Below are 25,565 nucleotides of genomic sequence, written 5' to 3'. Positions count from 1 at the left end.
TAGGAGTCTAACTTCAATGCATACCAGTTAGCAAACCCAGATGCATTTCACATGAACCAATGCTGTCTTCTTGCCTTTTGTCATTTTTCAGTTCCCTGACTCTACCAAGTCCCTACTTGCCTCCTTCTCTACCCCTCATTCTCCCTTTAAAATGCCCAGTCACCTCTGTATAAATCAAAGTTGAGTCCAGTTTATCTTGGACTCTTTTCCCTATTGCAATAGCATATTACTGATTAAAATCTGTCCTTACCACTTTAACTAGTATCCAGCTTTGTTTGTTTACCATTTATGCCGTTAAAATAACCAATTTCAGAGCTATCTCATATGGAAAGAAAATGGTTCTTGGCATATAAATTAACCATAGTCAGGTTGCCTGTGAGCACAACTTTTATTTGACTACAGCGTCCAGAAGAAGAGAAAATGTACAAATTCCAAACCTACAGAGGGAACATTTAAATGTACTGAAGGACAGGGGGCCTGCTAGACTGGGAGCTTCTGATCAAGTACAAGCCTGAACAGCACGGTATGGTGGAAATGGCATGGGCATTATTGAAGACAAGGAGACCTGGCTTTCCCCACTTACAAGCTTTTGTGACCCAGAGCCTTAGTTTCCTCATTTGTCAACTGGAAGTCACAGTGCCTGACTCAAACTGCCTGCCTTCTTCATACCAAGGGCTCCTCCAAAGTCATTTTTTCATAGTTAAATCCAAATCTTTAGCATCCTGCAAAGTAGAATCCATAAGTATATGCATTTAGGCTCCAGGATAATCTCTTATTAATTAATCAATGTTTCAATGGTCAATTAAGTCACACAGGATATTTTTTTTAAAGACAAGTACAATTTATTTCTATGTTATATTTCATATCACAAGCTGAACCACAGAAGCTGCCTGTCCGTACACTACCTTGGGTCCTTTCTCTCTGACCAGACTGCTAGAACATTCTGTACCATGCTGGCTTAAACTCCCCATTTGTATCCTGTTGTGGGTCATGAAATTCTGTGAGAATCTGATAAAGTTATAGGCTCTCTTAAGAAGAATGCACATACACATAATAAGCACACAAATTCAGCACACAATTTTGAGGAGTTCAGAGACTCCCTGAAACACATTCTTGGGTTCTGGCCGAAAACCCTGATCTAAACCATTGCCTGCAGAGGGCAACAGGGCAACTGGAGCCCACACTGAGCGCTGCATTCGGGAAAGCTGGGGACACTGTAAAACTTGATTAGTTTTTTGAAGGCACTTTTCTTTAGCATCATCATTTCTTCTGGGAACCTAGAGAAGATTCTGGCCCTAGAAGAGCCCTTCACAGAGCCATCTGTGGGCAGTGGCTTCTGAGCACTCACAGGCATGCTGTTGCAACTGAAGGAACGCACTGCCTTCTTCTTATTTTGCACGGACAAATAATTGAACAGGAAGGAGGACAGCTTGTGCTTGGTGACATCCGGGGCCTCTTCTGAAAAGCAGTCGTCGTCAAGTGGGTCCAGCAGGGTTTCAAGATGGCAGCTGTCTTCCTTTCTCACAGGACTGGCTTCCACATGTTGAGGCTGCTTGATGATCTTCCTGGCCTGGGCTGGGTCATATCCGGCCCCATTGACAGACTGAAGGGACATCCCATTGGCCAAGGCTCTGGGTCCCATTGTTTGGGAGATGAGGTTCCCAACCTGAGGGCTAGGTTGGGAAGTACAGTGCTGACTCATGATAAGAGTGGCAGCATCTCGAATGAGATTCCAGTCTCTCAGGATGTCATCTCTGGTGGTGAACTGGGATGTCACAGTGAAACGAATAATCAGTTTGTCCTGGATAGTGGCCGGAATGAGGAAGAGACGACCATCTCTAGCTAATTCCTTTAATACACTTTCTGTGAGACAATTAGGACCCTGTTTGAAAAATAAAGAAAGTGAACTCTATATTACATTCCCAATAAGCATCCCCAGAAGCCCAGCATTTATATTTCTAAGAGGCTAACCAGCCAATACTATTAATCATAAGCCATAGAAGATGGCATTACCTTTAGACGAAAAACCACCAGGCCAAGGTGCCTCTTGGCAGGAATTTCAAAGAAAGGGTCATTTCTGACCAGAGATTCAAAATATTTTGCCATTTCAGTTCCCTAGAAGTGTAAGTAGAGAACAGAGTTTAATAATCAGACAAGGGACAGTTCCGCATAAACTTTCATTCTGCTAAACGGGTTTACACCAGTGACACCTTTGAACTGCAGAGTTGTGAAAGTCTTCTGCCTGAGTTTCTTCTCCATTTGATTTTGTTTATAGTCCAAGCTAGAAAACCTCCAATGGCTCCCTATTACTTGTCACATCAGATTCATCTCAAGAAATCACTTCTGAGGGCTCTTTTTCAACTCGCCCCCAGAACAAGAAGGCATCAATGCAACCTGGCCTCATATCTTGGTTTCACAGCTTTTTGACTGGTTGAGGTGGCAAGCGAGGGCAAAAACCCAACCTATTCTCTGCATTCCCAGCCACGTACCTCGTGTACCAGCTGCATCTGCCCAAAGGAAGACATCCTTGTTTTTACAGTATGTAGAGGCACCATGGGGCTGTCAACAGCTGTGCCCTCACCCTAAGCCTACATCTTTCCCTCACCTCTCAAACCTTTTCAAATCTTATACCTCAAATGCTATTTCATTTCCCCCCCTTTTTTTTTTTTATATTACACAGGGTACATATTTTTACATATCCTCCCCACATATGTCACGGAAAACTGAACCAGTTTATCAAGTATAGAATTTCTATTTGAGATGATGGAAGAAGTTCTAGAAATAGTAATGATGGTTGCACACATTGTGTGTGTACTTAATGTTACTGAATTGTACACTTAAAAATGGTTAAAGTGAAATTTTTATGTTATGTATATTTTACAATAAAAAAATGGAAAGCTTTGTACCATATTAACCTTTCATTGAAGTTTATGTCATTTTTTTTTAAGTTTCCTTTTTTTTTGTTTAACCTAGGATTATTAACCAAACAAGGGCAGGTCTTAACTTTTCTTTCATTTTAAAAAAATTTCTTCAAGCATCCGGAAGGATCTCAATAAAATATTTGCTAAGTAATTTCTATCACCTGGTTCTCATTGAATCACCTGGTTTTCGGACTTGATACTTGATTTCAAGAGAACTCAAAAAATTCAGCTAAGCACATCTTTGACCATGTTGAAGCAAGTTGCTGCAAACCTCATCCAGACCCCTTTCTTTCTGGGAGGGACCACTATGTAGTCTATTTAAAATGGTCTCCAATCACTGCCCAAGAACTTTTCATTTTCAAGTCCTAAAGCTCTGAGAGAAGGCACCCTTCTAAATGTTTTCTAACTATTTTATACTTTTGCAATTCATGTTCTAATTTCGCCAGGATTCTCCCCATATCTTCTTCCCCTCCAGGCCAACTTCCACACACCTGCCCTACCAATTTTGATCTTTCCAAGTAAATGTTTCTTAACTCTACATGAGTACCATTAAGACATCTCAGGTACAGACCTAGAGTCAGGCTAGGTAAGGACCATGAAGCTGACACTTTTGAGCAAAGAGACCCAGAAGTCATCTTTGTCCAACCTCTTCATTTTCCTAGGAGGGGCTGAGAGAAAGTGACTTCCCCAAGGTACAAGTGGCAGAATGCAAGTCTCCTGGTCACCAAACACATGCTCCTCCCACCATGCTCTGCTGCTTCCTACAACATAAGCTGTTTGCAACAAGGTAGAAACAGGGGCCAAGGGAAAAGGGAAACCACACAGCATCCCTGCCACCAGAAACCACCTTTATGGACGAATAAAAAACCTCCTGCTCCCAGTGCCCTGAACCACTCTAGGTCAAGGGTGGGCAAACTATAGTCCCAGGCCAAATACAGCACCCCCCAACCTGTTTTTGTAAATAAAGCTTTGCTGAAACATAGCCATGCCCCTTTGTTTATGTATTGTCTATGGTGGCTTTTGGGCTAAAATGGCAGAGTTGAGTAGTTGCAACAGAAACAGTATGGCCTACAAGGCCAAAAATATTTAGTGTCTGTCTTTTACAGAAAAAGTTTACTAATCCCAATTCTAGGTGACAGTAAATGATTGGTGATGATGATGATGATGATGACGACAATGATATGTTGTCATTAGAAGAAGGGGGAAATGGAAGAGGAAGGGAGAGAAGGAAGAGGAAGTAGGAGAAGGAGGAGGAAGGGAAGAAAAAAATATTCATCGACTGTTAGCTGAGCATTAGGCCCTGTACTATAAATAAGGTCTGTATATGTATTATCTCATTTAATCATCACCATAAACCACTGAGAGAGGTATTACCATTTCCCATTTTATAAATTAGAAAGCCAAACACAGAAAGTTTAAGTAAATTGTCTAAGATCACCAAACAGTAGGTAGAACTAAAACACCAAACCCAGATTCCATTTTCTAAAGCATCACTGTATTACAGAGGGATACACAACTTGGTTTTCTATAACCTTCAAGAGCTCACATAGTAGAAGATAGCCCAAAATTGTGAAGAGAGAAGACCTTCCACTCTTGAGCAGGGTAGTATGGGGCCGGTCTGGGTGACCACCCCAAGCATTGTTGTAAGAATCTAATAAAACACTATAAGGTATTTTTAAAATTTAAGATGCTATGCAAGTCATAATTGTGAGCACAGTCAAGTTGAAGAAATAAAATTAACTAACATCAAACAACTCTGTTTTAATTCCACCTCTTACTGTTGTGGGACATTGGTAATCTTTGAGCCCAGTTTTGTAAGTGCGCTTGAATAGGTGATCTTAGGAATGACAAGGAAGCAGTGATGGGGACAGATGGAATAGTCAGGAAAGCTCCTGGGAGAAATGGAACCTAAACCATTAATAACATATGGAGAAGAGAGAGCAATCCAGGAGGGCAAAGTGAAGGTGAAGGTGCAGAGGCAGGCTGAGGATACAGCTGAAATGGGTCATTGAGAAGCCTGAGCTAAAATAAAGGCTGATAACCAGGTCCTTGAAAGCCAGGCCTAGGAGTGTGGGGGAGCTGATAGGAATTCAGAGCTTTGACTTGTAAGAGGAGCATCAGGGGAGTTGACCAGCACCTACACATTGAATACCCAGTCCTAAGAGTTTTCCTGATGCCTTGTAACCTCCACCGTCTTCATTCCTCAGCCACTACCTCCAATCATGGGTCTGAGGATTTAGAGTACAAAGTGCCTAACATCCCTCAATATCCTAGGTGACAGTCACTCATTGATAAATGTCCAGTTGACAAATACCTTGACGTTTATTACAAATGGAAAATTACCAACAGTAAACCAGTCTTTGTTACTGCTTCAACCATCTTATTTGGTTTTGTGTTTACTTAATGAAGACGGAATTCCTAAAGGAAAGGTAGATGGACAGAGTAATAAAGGACAATGTCTTTGGATTTATCTAATGCTGTGGCTTTTACCAATGGCTTTGTCTTACTCATAGGCACTCAGAGAAATGAGAGAAAAACACTGCTGGCCAAAGTTCTCAGTGAAGTCCCACCCCTTTCATGAAGAATGTGACAGAGAGACAATGCCTGTCTCACCTCTGGGTCTTGTTTCTAGCACAATGATTTTTTTGTTGCTGTTGTCGAATTGAGTCAAAATAAATTGTACCAAATAGACTTTCAGTAAATACCTACTGACATGATGCAGAGATGTTTGTTCCAGACTTGGTAGGTCTACCTCTCACAGCCAGAAGAGCCATGTCTCAGGTGTAACCATAATAGGGACTCAAATTTTCAGACTGCTGTGATAATCGGAAAATTCTTAAAAGGATATACTGCTACCGTAGACACACTAGCTGCTCTGTGATTTATTTTCTCTTTCTCTCTCTGCAAACCAGGCACTGGGAGCATCACTCCCAGGTGCTTGATGATAGCAGAAGGAATAATGAGACACTTATTCAAGGGGAGACAGCAGATAGCCCTTGGTGTCATGTTTTGCTCAGTGTCCCTCTAACTAACAAAGAAATGGCTACCCTAAATAATCAAGTCCCAGGAGTCCAAGAACAGGCTCAGACACCTGAGCCAACACCACAGGTCCTCTGGGCAGAAACCAGCCTTCCTCCCCATGAGGACACATAGCAAGACTACATACATGTCTGACGTGTGCTTGAAGATTCTTCACCCCAAAGGACCGAATCACGAACCAGAGTTTAATAGAACGAAACCGCCGGCTCAGGGGGATCTGCCAGTGCTAGAACAAAGGAACACAGTGCTCATGGTTAGAGGCAAGGGCACTGCTCCCTCATGCACTCCTCAGCTTTATCATCCCCTGCCTGCCCAGACCTCCAGGGACAGAAAGTGTCACCATGACTCCCAAAGCTGTTGCTAAGGAGAAGCTAAGGCAAATTATCCCAAGGCTGCCCTGTCATGTGACCAAGTCATGGTGAAGGTGGCCACTAGTTACCCTTGTCCAAGAGCAAGACAAGTGGAAACCAAGCCCATGGCCCTGAACAAAGAAGGCATTTTGCTTCAAACGCTGCTTTAAACATTTCATCTCAGGCTGAAATTCAAGATAGGGGCAATACATGTTTTCTCTAAAAGAACCTAAGTTTCTTGAAGTGCAGAGAATAAAGTTCTATTTCTATTCCCCCCTGTAAAATGTAAAGTATAGTGGTCAAGAGCTGGGATGCAAGAGCCCCACAGACCTGGGTTTCTCCTCCAGCTCTGCCAGTTACTATCTGTGACCTTGGGCATTGCTGCCTCACTGGCTCCTGGTGAGACAGAGAATGGACAGCACTTCCGAAGGCAGGAAAAGAACCAATGCAAAGAGCCTCACAGGAAGTTGTCAGCAAGTGTTGGCTTTTTAGATGATAAAAATGTGAGCTACAAATCACAGCAGGATTTCTGCCTAGGACCAAGATAATCAATATTTAACCTGACTGTCTTGTCCTGACTTCATCCTGTGACACCCCTGTGCCCACAAGAGGCATCATTCCAGCTTTCAGATTTGAAATGAACATCCACATCTCGGCCTCTGTTTAACCAAAATTGACCCTTTGTTCCTAGTGACCAATTCAACAGAGCTCAAAGTTCAAGGTTCGGGGGGCACCATAGATCTAAACATTACCAAGCCAATTTCAAACTGATTTCGCAGATCTGAAAACAGACCAGTGGGTTTGGAAAACATTGGAAGTTAACCTGATGAGTAAGGTGGTTTCTAATGACCTCTTCCTCCGATGGTCAGAAAGTAAATGTCAGAATACTTCACCATAATTTCTGTTGACTAAATATAAATATTTGTCCCACTGAGTATTTATCTACTCATCCACAGGATTGCCAAATCCTCAAAACTGTACTCACCTTCACCGTTCACCCTTATTTCCTGACCCGGCACGCTCCCTTTGGGGACATTCCCCCTTTGTTGATGGACAAGGTTCTCCTACATCAAATACTAAGCCTTTTGTTTTTTAAGCAAAACATTCTAGTGGTGAGGACTGGCTTGGGGACTCATTCACCAGAAAAGTGCATCAAAACCTGGACACAGGACAAAATTTCTGTGACAGAGAAAGCAGTCAACTCTATACCCCTTGTTAGATAAACACTCTAGGAGAATAATGAATGGATAATAGGAGCCTTCTCTAAAAATATTGTTTCTCAAATTGTTATGGCCAATTGACTGCTTCATCTCACCAGCAAATTAAAATGAGAGGCAGAGGGGCGCCTGATGTCTCCATTGGTTGAGCATCCAACTTCGGCTCAGGTCATGATCTCCCAGTTCTTGGGGTCGAGACCCGCGTCAGGCTCTGTGCTGACAGCTCAGAGCCTGGAGCCTGCTTTGGATTCTGTGTGTCTCCCTCTCTACCCCTCCCCCATTCACGTTCTGTCTCTCAAAAATAAATAAATGTTAAAATAATAATAATACTTTTTAATGAGAGGCAGAGATTATTTTATTTTTTATTTCTTCATACTCTTTCGTATACCCGGTTTTTCCTCTGGCCATTATTCCAAACCCAATCCATGCTGACTCAGCAGGGTGGTTCTAGCTGATATTTTCTGTTAGAGCAGGAAATTTGGACTTACAAAGAATGACATGGATCTTCTTGAACTCGAGACATCCCCAAGCCTCCTCTGTGTCCTTGCAAGGTTTTGCAGGTCTCCCCTGCCAAAGGAAGATAATGCCCCATCCACTAGTGGGAGCTGGATGTCAGAAAATCTAGCCCTAATTTTAGGTGGTGCCAGGGCCTAAGGATGAAGTCCCTAAGTCTTCTCTCCCAGGAAGGTGCTCTGTTTCTGGCTTATCTCAAACATGGCTGGCCTTCAATTTAAAGCTACAGCAACCTGAGTGAAAAGGAGTTTGGGTCAGAACAGCAGTGAAGACTCCCAGGATCACAACAAACAGAAGCTTCAATTTTCTAGGACTTTCTTTGAGACTTGAAAATTAAATCCATACAGTTAGAGGTGGGGGAAGGAAAAGGATAAAACAATACCTTCTGGATGTAGAAATATAAATAATAAGGCTAAGAAATATAAATAACCAGTGCTAAGAAAAGTTTAATTCAATATTTTTATAAGTTATCTGGAAGAGAGAGAGCACCATTAAATCTCCAAACTGATGGGAATGAACCACAGGAACATCTTGAGATACTGGTGTGAACAAACAGACAAAACAAAACAAAAAAAGTAACACGAGATCCAAAGTGGGCCGAGGTAAGATAATACTCTACAATTATGATCCAAATTCACTTATAGGAGGATGGGCACCATTTCACACTCAAGAAAGAAACAACTTAGAATTACCCTGAAAGATCCTGCCCCTTAGGATGCTGGGGGAAAAAATTTTTTTTTAATTAAAATTTTCTGAAAACCTACCAGACAGGGCAATAGAGATGAAAGAACCATTATTTGTCTATTTTTATCAACTTCTACAGGGTCTGTAAGCTTACTACCTGCAATGGCAATCAACAGTCTCAAAAATCTAAAGGAAGTGTAAACTGGCCTGAGGGAGAATAACCAATAAAAATCAAGAGATGACAGAGCTATTAATTTAGGACTAAATGGGCAACACATCTCAGCTGCCCAAGGAGACAAGACAGAACCATCTCTTTACAAACTAAATCTCACAGACATCAGGCATTGCTCTCTCTGCCTCACTGCATTAATTCATTTAATCCTCACAACAAGCCTAAGAAGCCAATATTATCGTCATCCTCATTTTACAGATAAGGAAACCCAGAGAGAGAAGTTAAGTCATTTGACTAAGGCCACACAAGTTAACAAATGGAGGAACAAGGAGGAATAAGGAGGAACACAGGCCATCACCCTTTAGCACCTAAATGCTTAACCATTTTGCTATAGCAAATCTCTACAGCTTAAGAGTTTTTAGGAATATTAGCCCTACCGTTTATTGAGCATTTGGCACATTCCCAGTACTGTGTTAAGTGATCTACACGTACATTCCCATTTCAGCCTCATGATACCGTATCAAATCCGTGCCAGTGTGCCCATTTTACAGATGAGGAAGCCACAGCTCAGAGAGGGCCGTTAAGTTTCTCAAAGGCCCGCTCAGAGAGGGCCGTTAAGTTTCTCAAAGGCCCACTGCTGGCATGGCATTTCAAACCAAGCTCGTCTCTCTCTGCTCTGCTGCCTCCCGTTGGCCACGGATATATAACTGGTTTACATCTCTGTCTTCCCTACAATTAAAGGAAAGGCTTGTCTTCAAACTGAGGAGTAAATCTGAAAAGATTGTTTCCACAAGAGTCAGTACAGGCTGAAACTGTGGGTAGGTTCAAGAGACCGAGCAAGGTACAGCTAGTTGGGATGGCCAGGACTGCTCAGAGGCGTCCAGAAGCTCAAGAAGTTTGGTCCCTGTGCCCCATCACCTCCCATGGAGCCTCCCACCTTGTCTCTGAGGGGACAAGAGATAAAAGCGATTTAAGCAAGGATCCTCTTTCCCTACCCAAGGAAACTCTCCACCCTTCCCCGATGCTGGGCAGTAAGCAGAAAAGATTATCCAAGATGGAGACAGAAGGGAACTGATCCACTCATGATAGAAAAGACATTTCTGGGAATTAAGGAATGCCACACATACTCAGGAAATGTGCATACTGCCTCAGAGGTTGGTCTCGTTTTCTAGGCTTTTTAACAATTTTCTGGGTTTCATTGCATATACTTAGAAACCAAAGGCATACAGCAGTATATTATGGGATGGGCTCACAGTGTGCTAATTTCAGACAGGAGCCAACATAAAAAAGACCCTCTGGGGCCAGGTGCAGCCAGTTTCCATCTCAGAGGCCACCATTCCTGGCCACTCACCATGAAGTCAGTGGCCATGCCCGAGTTGGCATGCCTGAGGTAGATGGGGTTCACGCTGAAGGTCTGCTGCAGCTTGTACTTGTCCTTGACCCTGTGGGTTTCCAAATGGGATTAGTGGCTGAGGCCTCTGCAGAGGAAGCAAGTCTTGCCCATGGGCTAGAAGCTTGGCTGTCACACTCACCAGAACCCAGTACAGTCAAAGTGCACCATCATCCACTTGGAAGGATTAAAGGTGAAGGAATCGGCATACTCGATGCCCTTCAGAAACCCCCGGAACTCGGGGCACAGGAAGGCAGTGCCTGCGTAGGCAGCATCGATGTGGAGCCACAGCCCCTCACTGGCACCTGGGGAAGCAAATGTCACCCGGCTGGGAGGCAGGACTGGGGGTGGGAGTAGGGGTTACCACCAACCAGCTCAAAGGCATCTCTCTCCCTGTGCAGTGGCTGGTGGGCTTCAAGAGAAGAGAAGAAGGGATGGTCCACTATGGCTGGAGGATGTGGAGATGGGAGCAGGGGGGCACATCAATGGGAGTGGAGCCTCCTAAAGGGAAAGTCCACAGAGCCATACCTGGCCTTTCTTTCTAACTGGCCAGAGGGTTGACATCTTCTTGGCATCAACCTAGAAGTTCCTGGCACAGAAACTAACTTCCCACCAGCCCAAATGTTAACGCATCTAACACCAACTTTAGAGAGGGGACGTCTCTCTTTCCTAGTGGATTTCTTGCTTGGGGACTTTAAACAATCTGCTTTGGGTCTCTTCTCTGCCTTTATCTTCTCCTATGGCTTCCCCTAGCCTACCATTTTCCTTTTCTTAGCCTAGGAGAGAAAATATTTCACTGTGCCTCATTTACCCTGGGTTTTGCATATAGCTTACTTTGAGTAGATTTCAGCATACAACTGAGAGGGCAAGAAAACCTGGAGACCTCCCAGTGTTGTCGACTGACAGGATGCAGGGCAGGGATCGAGGGGCAGCTCTCTAACTCCTCGCCCACCACTGGGAAAAGCTGTGACCTGACTGCCTAGGAGAAGGCATTTGTGAGCTGTGGTGGCTCTTCTTACTGTCTCTGCAATGACCAGGGAGGATCATTCCACAGAGCTAGTTTTGGGTTCTTGCTGTAGGGAACATTCTGAAGTTCATTACTTGTTTTCCTAGCCAGATAGGGCAGACACTTACAGATGGGGCCCAGCTCTGACAGGCAGTCAAATGCACAGACCCCTGTGGTCCCCAGCGTTGCACACACCTGAAGGAAAATAAAGGAAGTTAACGTGGGAGGGTGGGCTCGTGTGACACATTTGGCCTGAAACAAAGATTCTAACCACAGGTATTCTCTACCCCACCCATCCCACCTCAACAGTATGTATTTCACATTACACTTTACCAAGACCCACAGTGAGAAATATATTTTATAAAGCAATCTAGTACATATGTATGTGTGTATTTGAAATAAAAGTCTCACCAAACAATACATACTCTGGCTACAGATAGTCTCTATTCTACTTATTTTTTCTTATGCGGGTTATGATCCACAGAATTTATTTCCTAACACACCAACAAACAATAACTCATAATTTGTAAAACATTGTATTTGACAACATCTCTGCTTTTCTTTGCAGCAGGTTACTTGCCTGAATTCTGCCCATACTCCTTCCTCACCTCCAGGTTCTAAAATTCTAAGCTTAGAACACATTCTGACTTACAAAGACAGGCACCAAGCCCCTCTCCTTGTCCTCTTTGATGGCTTTCTGAAGAGCTTCCCCTCGGAGTGAGAAGTTGTCATCCACAGGCAGAAATTTCATCTTCACAAGAGAAATCAAACCAGCTTTTTCTACTGATGAGTGAGCCTAGGACCATGGACACCTGTTAGCAGTGTCATCCTGGGATGAGCAGCCCCCTGGCCCCCCACCAAAAAACATACTGCTGAAGCCAGACTAAAGAAATCAAAACTAACATTTGTTGTGTGTCTTCCCCTTCGGTTCCTGGAGACTACCTCCAAGGCCTGCACTGCCCTGAGCTCCAGCATACTCATGTCTAGAAAAAAATTACTCAAGAGCTAAGACTCCAGAAGCCAAGCCCTAACCCCAAGGTTTGGCCTGTATTGGGCAACTCACCTGGTCAGAGGCATAGGCAATGAGCCGGGTGTTTAGGGAGGACTCGTCTGCCCCAGGTTCAGAAGCTTTCATTTCTAGGATTTTGTTCTTCCTTGCTGCCAGCAAGGCAATCAAGGTGGACTCACTGACTGTGCTCTGTAGTGGAAAAAGGATTACCAGTGGCAGCCTCTCCTTGAGTTCTCTGGGCATATTCCCCAGGCTTCTAGATGTGGTGTGGTGGTGGTGGTGGTGGTGGTGTGTGTGTGTGTGTGTGTGTGATAGCCATTCCTAAGAAGGGGCTCCTGCCAAAGGGGCTGTCCTTCCTCCCGACTCTCAGGCCTATTCCACATTCTCCCTTCACAACACCTTGTGCACTCCTGGGACACCTCCCTCTCCTCTCATTTTCTAGGGAGGTAATGAAAGCACATTTTCACCTAATACCAACCTCTTTATTCAGAGGCCACAGAGACCAACAGGAGAATGTTCAGCCTCAGCTAGGTACAAATTTGCTTACAGATATGTTTGCTCCCCACTTAAAACTTGCTGAACATAAAGAACTTTCAGTTTCTTAGGAATGGCAACAGTTTGTTTCTAAAGGCATAATCCAGAGAGAGAGGACCTGGCCTATGTGAGAGGCTAGTCACTTCGGCCTTGATACTGTTGCCAATGGCTCTCGTGACCTTGGGTTAACATTGCCTCTCTGGAAGATTCTTTTCCATTTATAAAATGGAAAGCATCCCTCTGGCTGCCTCCCAGAGTGGGAGGATTGATCATCCAAATGAGGGTTGAATAGGATTTCATTCTGGCCACACGATTATGGAAGTCCTGTGTGCCCCCTCAGCAACATTACAGAAATCTTGGTTTCTCATCATTCATTCACTCAGTCTTTGGTGCCTTTGCTTCTTGAAATCTTGAGGTGACCGACATCTGATAGCTCCTTGTTAAAAAGCCTGGCAGACAGTGTCATGGGGAGTGGTAGAGATCAAATCCCATTAGATATTCAGTAACTGGAAATTACTCTGCAACAAGGAAGTCAGCAGAATAGTAATACTAATAATAATGCCACCTTCCGTCTACATTGCTATTTGTAGTTTACAAAACTTTCTGTGGTCCCTTCGGCTCCTCATAAAACCTCTCTGAGGTTATTGTGACTCCTGTCTACAGATGAGGATAGCAATGCTCAGAGATGTTACAGGACGGAATCAAGTTCACACGGCTGATGAATACAGGAGAAAGCAGAGTTTGTATTTAGACAGGCGGGGGGTCGAATCCTCACTCTTCTACTTATCAGCTGAGCAAGTGGGACAAGTTTTTAATCTCTCTGAGTTTCAGGGCTCTCATCTCAAAAATTAGCGATGATAGTATTTACCTATGGAGTTCTTGAGATAATTAAATGAAAAGCAAGATCGTGTACAGCAGACATTTAGCATGTCTCCCAGATAGAATACCTGAAGCTGTAATCATTTTTGCAAACAATAAAGAAGTTCCACAACATGCAGTAATTTGTCTTCCTTGTGAGGATTTTAATCTTGCTGCAAGACTGGAGAGAGAGAGGGAGTCACTTAGCTAGCAAATGAGCCCAGCAACCTTTCTGGTTCTCAGCTCAGGGCACCATGGCTGGTTTTATTTTAAGGAAGAGCTCATTGAATGTCCATATCCACTCTGTGAGGAAAACATTATTGTTATTATTATTAATTATTATCATCTCTGTCTTATAGAATATAAAAGCAGGAAAATTACATATTACAGTGGAATTTAAGAATCTGAGAATTCTCAGAGCATCTGGGTGGCTCAGTCGTTTAAGTGTCTGACTCTTGATTTTAGCTCAGGTCATGACCTCATGGTTCGTGAGTTCAAGCCCTGCATCGGGCTCTGCGTTGATATTGTGGTACCTGCCTGGGATTCTCTCTCTCCCTCTCTCTCTGACCCTCCCCTGCTCATGTTCTCTGTCAATCTCTCTCTCTCTCTCTCAAAATAAATAAACATTAAAAAACAGCTTTAAAGAAAAAAGAATCTGAGGGTTCTCAAAGGTCTCAGAACCAAGCCCTCCTGAATATCCAAGGTTTATAGACGCGAAAGAACCTAGCAATGTGCACGGTCTGTGGGAGGCACTCAGCAAGCTCCATTATGCTGATTGCTCTTGACAAAAAAAGAAATATTTGAGGAACTATCATCTGACAGATATCCCACTGATAGGGTTATATGATAAGATAAATCGATTTATGTCATTAATTTTTCTTACTACCAAGGGTCTCCTGGACCCAGGAGGGAGGGAAAGAAGTTTCTACTTGCCTTTTTTTTTTTTTTTTTTTTTTTGGTCCATTGGCCATAAGGTGTTAAATAAGACAAGGAAGGGGAGTTGTCAGTTCATAAACTAGGAAACCTGAATCAAGCAATACTGGAAATGTGATAATGTGTTGATTTCTCAATCTGTTTCAAAGGAAAAAGAAAGGAAGCGTGGAGGCGGCAGCAGTGTTAGTGGCGGAGGTGGCAGCCATGACAGTGGTGGCATCAGTGATACTGGCGGCAATCAGGACAGTGATGATGGTAAAGGCAAGAGCGGTGGCAGCGATAGTAGGGCAGTAGATGACATAGGGGAACCTCCACGGAGAACAGGAGAATTGCCTGGGCAAGGGTTCAGCTGATCTTTCACTAGTCAGCCCTCAAGCTGGGAGGAGCTTTGCCAATGGAGGCACCTGCAAGACGCCGCCTCCCTGGCTGCCAGGTTGGTGATGCAGGAAGTGCTCTGGGAGTCCCAGCATTTTTGCCAGCCAGTCCATGACGTTCATCTCCAGCTCCGTGCATGCAGGGCTGGAAGCCTGAAAGAGGGAAAGCAACTTCATCCAGACAGCTCCAGGACACCAAATGCAACTCCACACCGGCCCCAGAAACACATCTGTCTCTGCCCTGGCCCTCCCTGGATCCCTGCACTACCAGTGAGAACCTGACCTATCTTCCCCCTGGACAAGGGGTCAATGTCAGTCCCTGGGCCCCATTCCTACCCCATCCTTTACCAAACCAAAAAGGGAAGAGAATGTAGGGCTTTGGATTGATGCCACCCTCAGTGAAGTGGAGTCTTTCCTAACTCCAAAGCTCTATGGAGAAACAGCCCTAAAAATGATTGCTTCCATTTGGCCTCCCTAGTCTCCCAAATATCCAGCCAAGTGGCTTTCTGAAGGCCAGGAACAAGTTTTAGGACTAAGAAAAAAGCACTCCTTCCTGGAAAAGACATCAACACTCCCCCTCACTCCTCTCAGCCTTCCCTCCCCACAACACACCCTTCAGGCTTAAAATATAAAGCTGTTCTAGGAGGCTTCTGGCACAGTTTAAAGCTGTTTGGTGCTGAGGGGGTTATTAAGGGAAGTCTGAGGCTATATCCCTCACCTCTCAAAGACAAGAACACAGGGAAAGTTGTACCCACAGGCACCAAAGTGCTTAGTTAGGATCACAAACCGTGGGAATAACCGGATCTCGGTCCAAATCTCATCTCTGCCTCTATGAGCTGTGTGAGCTTGGGGAGATGAGTTACTTAAGCCTCAATTTCTTCATCTACAAAATGGGTCACTATTCATGATTCCACAGGGTTAAAGGATAAGATGAGGTAATTTATATAGAGCTTAAGCCCAAAGAATGTAGCCATTGTTAACATTTAACTCGGAACCCACTTCAGAGGTCAGGACAAAACATGTCTGCCCCAGGATGTCACTTTCTGCCAGCTGCCACTGGTTAGAGCTACTGCCATCGTTACTCACCCAGGTGAATCCCAAGCAGTTGATGGCATCGGCCAGCATGTCTCCCAGCAGTGATGGCCACGAGGTGAGAGCCGGGTAGTAGGCGTGCATGTGGGGGCTCTGCCAGTGTACCACCTGGAGGCAGAGCACGTACATGTGTGGCACCAGGAGGCTCATCTGGGAGGCTTTCCTCTACCAGACACCCTCTCTGGCAGGGGGAGGCACCCACTCTAGAGATGGGCTGACACTTTTAAGACAGTCCAGTAAATGACACAACTCCGTAAAAATAAAACAGACTCATGGTGTTCTTGCCACCCATATTCCTCATAGTCTAAGCTGCTTCCTCAGTGGAGCATTTGTGCAAAGACCAGAAGGGAATATGCAAAATGAAAACAGGTATAGTAATTAGGGTTGTGGATTCTGGATAGTGTGCACATTAGTCTCCAGTGCTTGTCCCCCATGCCATCCTGCCCAGTAATAAAGAGGAAGAGGAGACTATGAGCTCCAGAAGAATAGGCTACCTGCCTCATCCAGTTTCTTGTGAAAAAAAAAACACCCTTTGGTCTATGGACGCTGAGCTCCCTGGGCACACAGCTCCTGCAGAGGATCAGGATGCAGAGATTCAAAGCTGTCCTTAGCTTTCCAGTGGGGATGGTGAAAGGAGAGAAAAGGGCAGGGGAAGTGCCAGCCCAAGGGCATGGGACCCCCACCTCCAAGTTAACCCCTGAGCCCACAATCAGGTCGAAGAGCCAGATGTAATCAGGAGCCAGGTGGAAAGACAGGGCCCCACATTAGACTCGTTGGTTATCTAATCTGACTTCATCTCCCTGTTTTATGAACATGCCCTTTTCATTTCATGTTTTTGAGCAATACTGTGTCCCCTGACAGGAAGACACTTCCCATACTGACAGAACCTTCCAAAACCTGTTAATTCTTAGAAAGGTACTGAATACCCATTTCCTCCACAAACCCTTCCCCAGTTTCCCAGCCCCCTTTGATCCTTTCCCTGAACCCATGGAACATTCTCATTCTAGATAGATGTTCCACTCTACTGAGAACTCATTAGTCAACATCTTAGTGTATCATCGAGCTATTTGGTATGCACAAATTATTTTTATCCCTCACTAGCAAGGGTAGTGTCCTAGACAGTGCAAGTGGTAGGAGGAGCATATGATTAAAGTCCAAGGACACAGGTTGCAGTCTTTCCGTTGTCCCTAACCAGCTGTGTGAGTTTGTAGGTTTATTGTGAAGCTAAGGAGCTTAAGCTCCACGGTCCCATGTTTGCATGGGTCTTTTCCAAGAACCACACTTAATTTTATTTTCTTACAGGGGATCTCAAAATTTATATGTGATTCAGACCCCATAAAAACAAGATAGTCCTCTATACCTTTCTTGACCTCAGTTTCTCATCATAAAATAAATCTTGTTTCCTGGGGCTATCATGTGGATTGGTCTAGGAAGAAATTTGCCAAATGAAAAGCACTAATGTTCATGGTAAGTTAGTCACACGGTAATAGACACATCATTTATCCTGACTTGACTCAGATAATCAGACCTCTTCCTCCGATTTTTGCCAGACAAAATGTGTTCTACCTAACAATATCTCCCCCTTTCCATGCTTTATCTTGTTTAATCCTCACAAGACCCCTATGAGGTAAATTCTACCATTACCCCTGTTTTACAGATAAGAATGAGGGCTGGCTAGTGTGAAGCAGCATCCACGTGATCACACCCACCTCACAGACACAGATAACTGTGCCAAGACAGAAATCCAAGGCTGTCTAACCCCACAGCCCAAGCTCCTAAGCAGGATGGTGTCCTGCCTGCTCCCACTGTGCTGCTTTCTCTCCCATATGAAGAGAAGAGGTTTTCCTTTCTTTTTTTTTTTTTTTTTAATGTTTATTTACTTATTTTGAGAGAGAGCACACAAGCATGTGCTCAAGCTGTGAAGGAGCAGAGAGAGAGGGAGAGACAGAGAGAATCCCTAGCAGGCTCCATGATGTTGGCACAGAGCCCAACACAGGGCTCAAACCCACAAACCGTGAGATCCTGACCTGAGCGAAAATCAGGAGTTGGACGCTTAACCAACTGAGCCACCCAGGCGCCCCTAGTAGAGGAAGTTTTTCTAAAGCAGAAGGATAGTTATTGTTTGTGTCACGGCATGGAGAGAAAAATCAATCCAGTCGTCAATGAGGGGCTGGTCAGAATGAGAAAGCAAAGGACCAACTGCTTTCACGCCATCTCTCAGAGGCTGGTACGGCCTGTGAGATTAGATGGAAGACGGGGCCCTCATTATCAGTGTCCTTAGTGACGGTATTTTGGAAACCCCAGAGAAGGGCTTCCATCCCCTGGCCCTATCAAGAGCCAATTATCTGTCCTTGCAAGACAAATATGATAAGATAGGCTAGAGGAACACTTATCAAAGACAGGCAGACCTCTGGGTCCAGAAGTGAGTCTCTTTGACCACACACCCCCAGCAACTGCTGGAATTGCAATCAAACAAATCAGCTCACTTCCACCTCTTCTGACAGTTGCTCTCAGTCTCACTACGAAACTACAGTTGGCCCCTCAGGAGATTACACTTTACAGAACGAAATCCATGAGATAATCTTATCGGGGAGCTAGCTTCCTTGGTAAAGCTTTACGATAGGGAAATTTTCAAAAGATGCTTATGAAATAGGCTGAGTGGTCAGACAGAGCTGTGTATTTGGCTTTGTACAAACTTGCCAACCAATACGTTTGTAGACACTTATTCTGAGTTTAAATAATTTAGCATCCCTGCCTCCAGGCACATTTCTGTCACATCTAAATCTCTTAGAGGATGATGGTTGTAAATCTCAAGTCAGCCTCAGAAAGTCGCTAGACACATGTGGTTCAGGGGCCCCTGGGTGGGTCAGTCTGTTAAACGTACAACTTCGGGTCAGGTCATGATCTCACGGTTTGTTGAGTTTGAGCCCCGCACCAGGTTCTATGCTGACAGTACAGAGCCAACCCACTTCAGATCCTCTGTCTCCCAATCTCTTTGCCCCTCCTCCTGCACTCTCTTTCTCCCTCTCAAAAATAAACAAACATGAAAGGAGGGAAGGAAGGAAGGAAGGAAAGAAGGAAGGAAGAGACTAGACACGTGTGGTTCAGGACATCAGTGTCCCCAGCAGGCAGAGTGAGGACAGCCTGCTTGTTGGAGTGCTGCTGAAAGGCAGTGCCTGGGTGCGCAGGCTCAGGCTGGAGTACTCTGTCACACACTAGTAGGGATACTAGTACAGGAGAAAGAGCAGAGCTTTTGGAGTACGACTGGCCTCGGCTAAAATCTTGGATCTGCCAGCCATGAATTCTGCAACTTTGAGAAAACAATGAATATCCCTGAGCCTCAGTTTCCTCATTTCTAAAACAGGGATTGTAGGATCACTGTGGGATAAAACAGGCTGGCCTGTAATGGGGCTCATCCAGTGCCTGGCATGTGGCACGGAGCTCAGTATAGGCAGCCCTTCTGTGGGAGGGGGACTGGTACACCTTAACACAAGCACCTTGGCACGGCTCCTCGCCCCTGGTGGCCAGGGATGGCTCACAACCCACAGAGGTGGGCTCCAGCTCAAGCACCAGCCAGCCTCTGTCTGTTTCCTGGCCCTTGCCAGTGCTGTCGCCAGCCTGTGCTCTTTGTCACTGGAAAGCTCCTTCCTACTCTTGAAAAGTACCTCAATCATGAGATCCCCCTTGGTAGGGAACGACAGGGTTCCAGCCTCACTCAGCATCCTGGGCCTCCCTCCCTGACAGGGTGCCCTCTGAAGGTGTATTCTGGGCCTCCTTCCCTCCCTTCAGTGAGTCACAGCATTCTGTAGGAGAGTCCCTGGCTCTCCCAGCTGGGGCTTCAGGGACTGTCTCCAGCCTCCTCTCTCTGTCATGCTATCCACATCGGCCTTTCCCCTCAGACCCAATTTTCATTCTCATCTCATCCGATTAGATTTCCACACATCTGTCAGGCCAGGCCCTGGGGTGTCAGCCTCCTACCCAGCATACAGGTCAGCCCTCGCATCAGAAACCTAATTTCGGTCACAGTCCTGGCCCTCTACAGCCCACAGGCCAGGCTTGTGTGTTGGTGTACAAGGGGCAGGCATCCCAGGCTTACCCAAGGCAGGCCTCTCTTCAGGCCTACTGCCCCCCCCCCCACCTCCTCTGCTCTAAAACCCAGAATCATCTTTGTGGCAACTGTATCTCACCCCAGGCATGATGATTCGCTCAATATCCCCAAAGATGCTGTCCCAGCTGTCAGGTTCCTCGGGAGCACTGTCAGGCAGCTGGGCTCGCAAGTAACCAGGACGCACGTCTGGAGTCACCCGCCGCTCCCGCACGGTGCTCAGGTACTGGCAGATGTAATCCACCATCTCTTTTCCTACAAAGGGGGAGTAGAAACCAGCCTCATGTCCCCTGAATGGGCCCGGCCAATTCATGCCTGACCCCCTTGGCTCATGGCCAACAGACTTGGTGAAGACGGAAATGGATTCATGGGCTGATGGGGAGAGGGTCTGATCCCCAGCATCAGCCTTGTCTTCAGAATTTAAGAAAATAAGTGAGGGTGGCGCGCCTGGCTGGCTCAGTCAGCACAGTGTGTGACTTCTGATCTCGGGGTTGTGGGTTCAAGTCCCACATCAGGTGTGGAGATTACTTAAAATAAATAATTTTTAAAAAGAGTGAAAAAATAAGTAAGAGGATGAATGAATGGTGGGGGGAGTGTGCAAGTGAACAAATGAAGAAGACGGAAAATCTTGAAGTGTAAAACTCTAGCACCGAAGTAAAATATTTCTTTTTCCTCCCTCTTCCATTATCTATACCAATCTTGATTGTCTCTCCTACCTTTCTTTTCTTCTCAAAAACAGAACATCTAATTAATTCATTACTTGCAGGTTTAGTAGAAACTCTGTGACTCTTTCTATCCAAAAATTGTTACACACACACACACACACACACACACACACACACCCTAAATTCCTATGCCATGTTCTGATACAAGCTGAAAAATCTGCTTGCTCACTATTCCCATTGGACTAGTAATTCCTCACTTTTGGACTCATGGGCTTCTTTGAGAATCTGATGAAAACGGTGAGCTTGCACACACAAAAAATATGGTATATAATTTCTGTGGTTCAGGGAATCCTGAAAGCACAACCACACCCAGACTGAGAACGGGGCACTAGCCTGAAGTCTTGGGGAAATGCAAAACCATGTCTTAATCACTCCACTTCTCTCCCTCTGTTTGCACCAATACCTCAATGCCTGGGGCATTTCTTAGATACTCAAAAAAAAAAAAAAATTGTCAAACATATGAACAAATAAAAAAGGAAGAAAAAGAGTCAACTCAAATACTCTGGAGCCACTGTAAATTATTTCCTTTTTCTCCCAGACAGTGCCTCTGTCTCTTGCTCTAAGTCTCTCTCTCTCTCTCTGCTTCTCTCCCTTTCTGGGTCTGTCTCCCTCCCTCTGTCTGTCTCTCTCAATATCTAAAATTCCTCCTTAGTACTCCTTAAGCTTTTCTCTCCCTGAAAAAAATAAAACAGAGAAAAGGAGAGGGACCCCTATTTCTTGTCTCTGCACCAGCTCTGCAAAAATTCTCATGTGCAGGACCAGCTCCAGAAAAAACTGTGAAGGAGACAAAGAGGGATTTCGACACCCTCCTCTCCTCCCTTTGTGCTCTCCTCCAAACCTCCCACAGCTGATGCCTCTTGTGACTGTAGTGGCACCCCAGCAGAGCTCTGAGAGCACTAGACCTTGCCCGCCACTTGTCCAGGGGCGGGCGGAGATGTATTTGTGTTCTCCGCACAGGATACATGTCTACGGGAACCTGCTGACGACTTTTGGGAAGCGATGGAGTAAGCCAGCACGGGCAGACAGGTAGAGGCTGAGGTGAGTTACGTCTGGGTGGAGGAGAGAGAGGAAAAGTTGCATTTCACATGGGACAACAGCTTAGAGCAAACACATTTTAGACGATATAACCTACCAGCGGGGATGAGGACAGAAAAAGCTACGGAGAGAAAAATGGTTAGCAGCTGTCCACTGCTCCGCTTAGCCAGCCATGCCTGAAAACGGGTTAACCATGGCTTCCTTCTCACCACACAAGGGCTCCAGACAGAGTAGCTGCTCACTAAACATTTAGGAAATGAGGGACTACATGAAAGAACAGTGCTGACACATCCACGCAGAGAGAAACAAATATAAAGAAAGGCTTTTGCAGCGACGACAGAATATTGGGGGAAATTTTTGTTGCCACTGCAGAATATGAATTCTTTTCCCCTTTCGCGGATCAGGAATCCGAACCCTGTGTCTGTGGGACCCTGGACCAGAAAAGCGCGACACACGGGAGAGTGGACGGAGAGGAGAGTGGGCGTGTGAGGGGCAGGGGGAAAGCCAGGTTGAGAAAAGTTTTAATTTCCCATCCTGCATTCTTTCCTCAGGAAAAAGCTGCGCGGAAGCCAGCTCGCAGAGGGCAAGTCTGATACTCCAGTCAAATGACACCCCCAAAACCTAAGGGCGGATCACCAGCACCAGCTGCTGCACGGCATCAGGGTGCCCGTCGCTCACCTCTCTGCCTGTACTCCTCGGGCTCCATCGTGTCCCTCGGGCTGCGGGCCGGCCGCGACTCCTTCTCACAGACAGACACGGAGGAGGTGGAGGATGGGCTCCTGGGCAGCCAGTGTGGGCCCTTTATTTAAAGTGTTCTTTCTTCCACCTTGGCTCCACCCTTCAGAGGCCCTTCCTCTAGGCCTGATTAACTCCACCCCTCCTCCCCCCACCCAGGGCTGGTCAAGAGATCCAGGATAAAAGGCGCTTCTAGATTAAACAGGCCACTTAGCAACCCAGGCCCTCGCGTCAGTCCCCGTCAGTTCTTTCCGCCCCTCCATTCCCACCACAGAGCCCCCGCCTGGGACACAGCACAGCCCGGTAGCCCAGAACAAAGCCGAGGGGAGGCAGAAGAAGCCGCACAAGTTATCCGTTATTCCTCCCGCTACTGCTTCTCTGTCAGCAGCGGGCAGGGAGGAACGGGCACCCCTCAGACAGGCCGCCCGGCCGGCAGGCCGCAGGGCGCTTGGGGACACGCAGATATATATTATCATCTCACGCGATGGGCTTTTTAAATTGCCACTTAACACACTTACCGTTGCAGAGAAATGAGAAAACACAGAGAGGCAAAAAGAAAAGAAATGGAAGCCTCACCCAGACTTTCATGGCTTTTAGCACTTGACAGGGTGCGTGCGTCTGCACGTGTGTGTGTGTGAAAGGGCAGGCCTCCTCTGCCGCGAGGAGAACAGCGCCTCTCTCTGAGCTTACTTCTGAGGGAAAAGCGATCAGATGCACGCTCTGGTTTCTCTTCAGATAGCATAAATCTTTTGCCATTTGCTAAAGATTTCTGTGGAGAGGTAAAGATTGAAAGGTGATCAAATGCTGCGAAATTGCCACATAGGGGCGCCTGTCAGTTAAGCGTCGGACCTCGGCTGGGGTCATGATCTCACGGTTCTGTGAGCTGGTGAGTTCCAGCCCGGCGTTGGGCTCTGTGCTGACAGCTCAGTCTGGAGCCTGTCTGCTTCGGATTCTGTGTCTCCCTCTGTGTCTGCCCCTCCCCCGCTCATGTTCTCTCTCTCTCTCTCTCTCTCTCTCTCTCTCTCAAAATGAATAAACATTAAAAAAAAATTGCCAAATAGAATAGACTTGTTTTGTTTTGTTTCCTGTCTTCATCTTTCTTGTCCTCTCGATGGTATTAGACAGATACTACTTCCTTGTCCTTGAGGCGCACAGTCTCTCTGGGCTTCCAGGAAATGGCTTGTCCCGCTCTCCCATCTACCTCTGTGCTGTCTGTCCCCTCCAATCAGGCTGTGGACGTTGGCACGCATACAGGTTTAAAGCTCGCATCAAATTTATACCATGAGGCCCTCCCAGTTTCTGAGCTCCAAAATCTTTTATCCAACTGCCTCCTTGACAAATCCCTTTGCATGGTGTCAGCCGACTCTGTGTCTGATGAGAACCCTCTCCTTGGTTTGCAGATGGCTGCACTCTTGCTGTATCTTCACATGATAGAGAAAGAGAGCACTAGTATCTTCCTCTTCTTATAAGACACTAATCCCATTAGGAAGGCTCCACCTTCAGAAAGTTATCTAAACCTAATTTTCTCCTAATACTATCACTTTGGGTGTTGGACTTCAACATGATGAATTTGGCTGGGGGACAGAAACATGCAGTTCATAACAGAGTGCATCTTAAATCTGGTGAAATCTGAATCAAACCTAATTAATAGTATTGTACTGATGTCAATTCCCTAGTTTTCACGTTTTACTAAAGTTTTGTAAGATGTTTTCCATTGGGAGAAACTGGTAACAGAATGATTCATGGACTCTGTACTATTTGTGCAACTTCTTCTGAATTTATAATTATTTTGAAATAAGAAGTTGTTTTTTTTTTTTTTTTGTTAATTGCTACTGAAAATTTTACACCTACTAAGATGGCTATAATCAAAAAGACAGATGGGACTCCTGGCTTGCTCAGTCAGTAGAGCATGTGACTCTTGATCTCAGGGTGGTGAATTCAAGTCCCGTTTTGGATGTAGAGTGTACTTGAAAAAGAAGGAAAAAAGACAGATAATAACAGATGTTGGTGAGGGTGTGGAGCAATTGGAACCCTCATATATTGCTGGTGGGAATGTAAAAATAACGTAGCCATATTGGAAAACAAGTGGTTCTTCAAAAACCTACACATAAAATTCCTTTATGAATCACCAATTCCACTAGGGGGTATACAGTTAAGAAAAATGAAAATTTATGTCCACACAAAAATTTATACATGAATGTTCATAGCAGCATTATTCATAATTGCCAAAATAGGGAAACAACCCAAATGTCCATCAACAGATAAATAGATAAATAAAACGTGGTATGTCCATACAAATATTATTTCACAATAAAAAGGAATGAAGTACTGATACATGCTACAACATGGATGAGCCTTGAAAACATGCTAAGTGAAAGAAGCCAGTCACAAAGGACCATATATTGTATTTATATGAAATGTCCAGAAGAGTCAGATCTGTAGAGACAGAAAGTAGCTTACTGGTTACCAGGGGCTGAGGCAGGGGAGAAGGAATTCAAAGTTGACAGCTACGGGGGATAGGGTTTTTTAGGAGGGAGGGGTGATAAAAATGTTTTAAAATTGATTATTTTGATGGTTACACAACTCTGCAAATACGCTAAAAACATTGAATTATTCATTTTAAATGGGGGATTTTATAGTATGGGAACAGCTCAAAAAAGCTGTTGATTAAAAATTTAAAAAAACAGATGAGGAGAATAAGTATGCCTGAGGAGCATAAGATCTTTGAGGAAAAATGGTCTAGTGGATTTGGACTCCAGTGATATGACCAATAGTATAAATCTTTTATAGGACCAGGGGTAGAAAAATAATATTGACAGTGATAATAGCCGACGTTTATTGAGCACATAAAAAGTACCAACCGCCAAGTTCAG

General features: G+C 45.1%; 1 protein-coding gene and 1 non-coding gene across 3 annotated transcripts; one reads left to right on the top strand and one right to left on the bottom strand.

Annotated features, from left to right (window-relative positions):
• Positions 1 to 819: 819 nt before the first annotated feature.
• On the bottom strand, positions 820 to 22,732 carry HDC (histidine decarboxylase). 2 transcript variants are annotated; one of them, XM_030318213.1, is made up of 12 exons: positions 22,636 to 22,732; positions 20,280 to 20,452; positions 16,087 to 16,200; positions 15,031 to 15,153; positions 12,356 to 12,490; positions 11,945 to 12,088; positions 11,421 to 11,487; positions 10,429 to 10,591; positions 10,248 to 10,338; positions 6,088 to 6,186; positions 2,014 to 2,115; positions 820 to 1,882 (listed from the first exon to the last, which is right to left on the bottom strand). In XM_030318213.1, exons 1-12 carry the CDS (start codon positions 22,661 to 22,663, stop codon positions 1,139 to 1,141), a joined length of 1,983 nt encoding a protein of 660 aa, XP_030174073.1. In that variant the 5' UTR covers positions 22,664 to 22,732; the 3' UTR covers positions 820 to 1,138. The 2 variants fall into 2 exon arrangements, with proteins under 2 accessions (XP_030174073.1, XP_030174074.1); XM_030318214.1 differs by lacking the exon at positions 6,088 to 6,186.
• A 676-nt stretch (positions 22,733 to 23,408) lies between these two features.
• LOC115517310 lies at positions 23,409 to 23,523 on the top strand. Its single transcript, XR_003969774.1, has one exon. It is a non-coding gene; the product is annotated as a U5 spliceosomal RNA (small nuclear RNA).
• Positions 23,524 to 25,565: the final 2,042 nt, after the last annotated feature.

The sequence above is a fragment of the Lynx canadensis genome, chromosome B3, assembly GCF_007474595.2.
Source record: "Lynx canadensis isolate LIC74 chromosome B3, mLynCan4.pri.v2, whole genome shotgun sequence".
Lineage (NCBI taxonomy): Eukaryota > Metazoa > Chordata > Mammalia > Carnivora > Felidae > Lynx > Lynx canadensis.
This window is presented reverse-complemented; position numbering and strand designations above follow the sequence as displayed.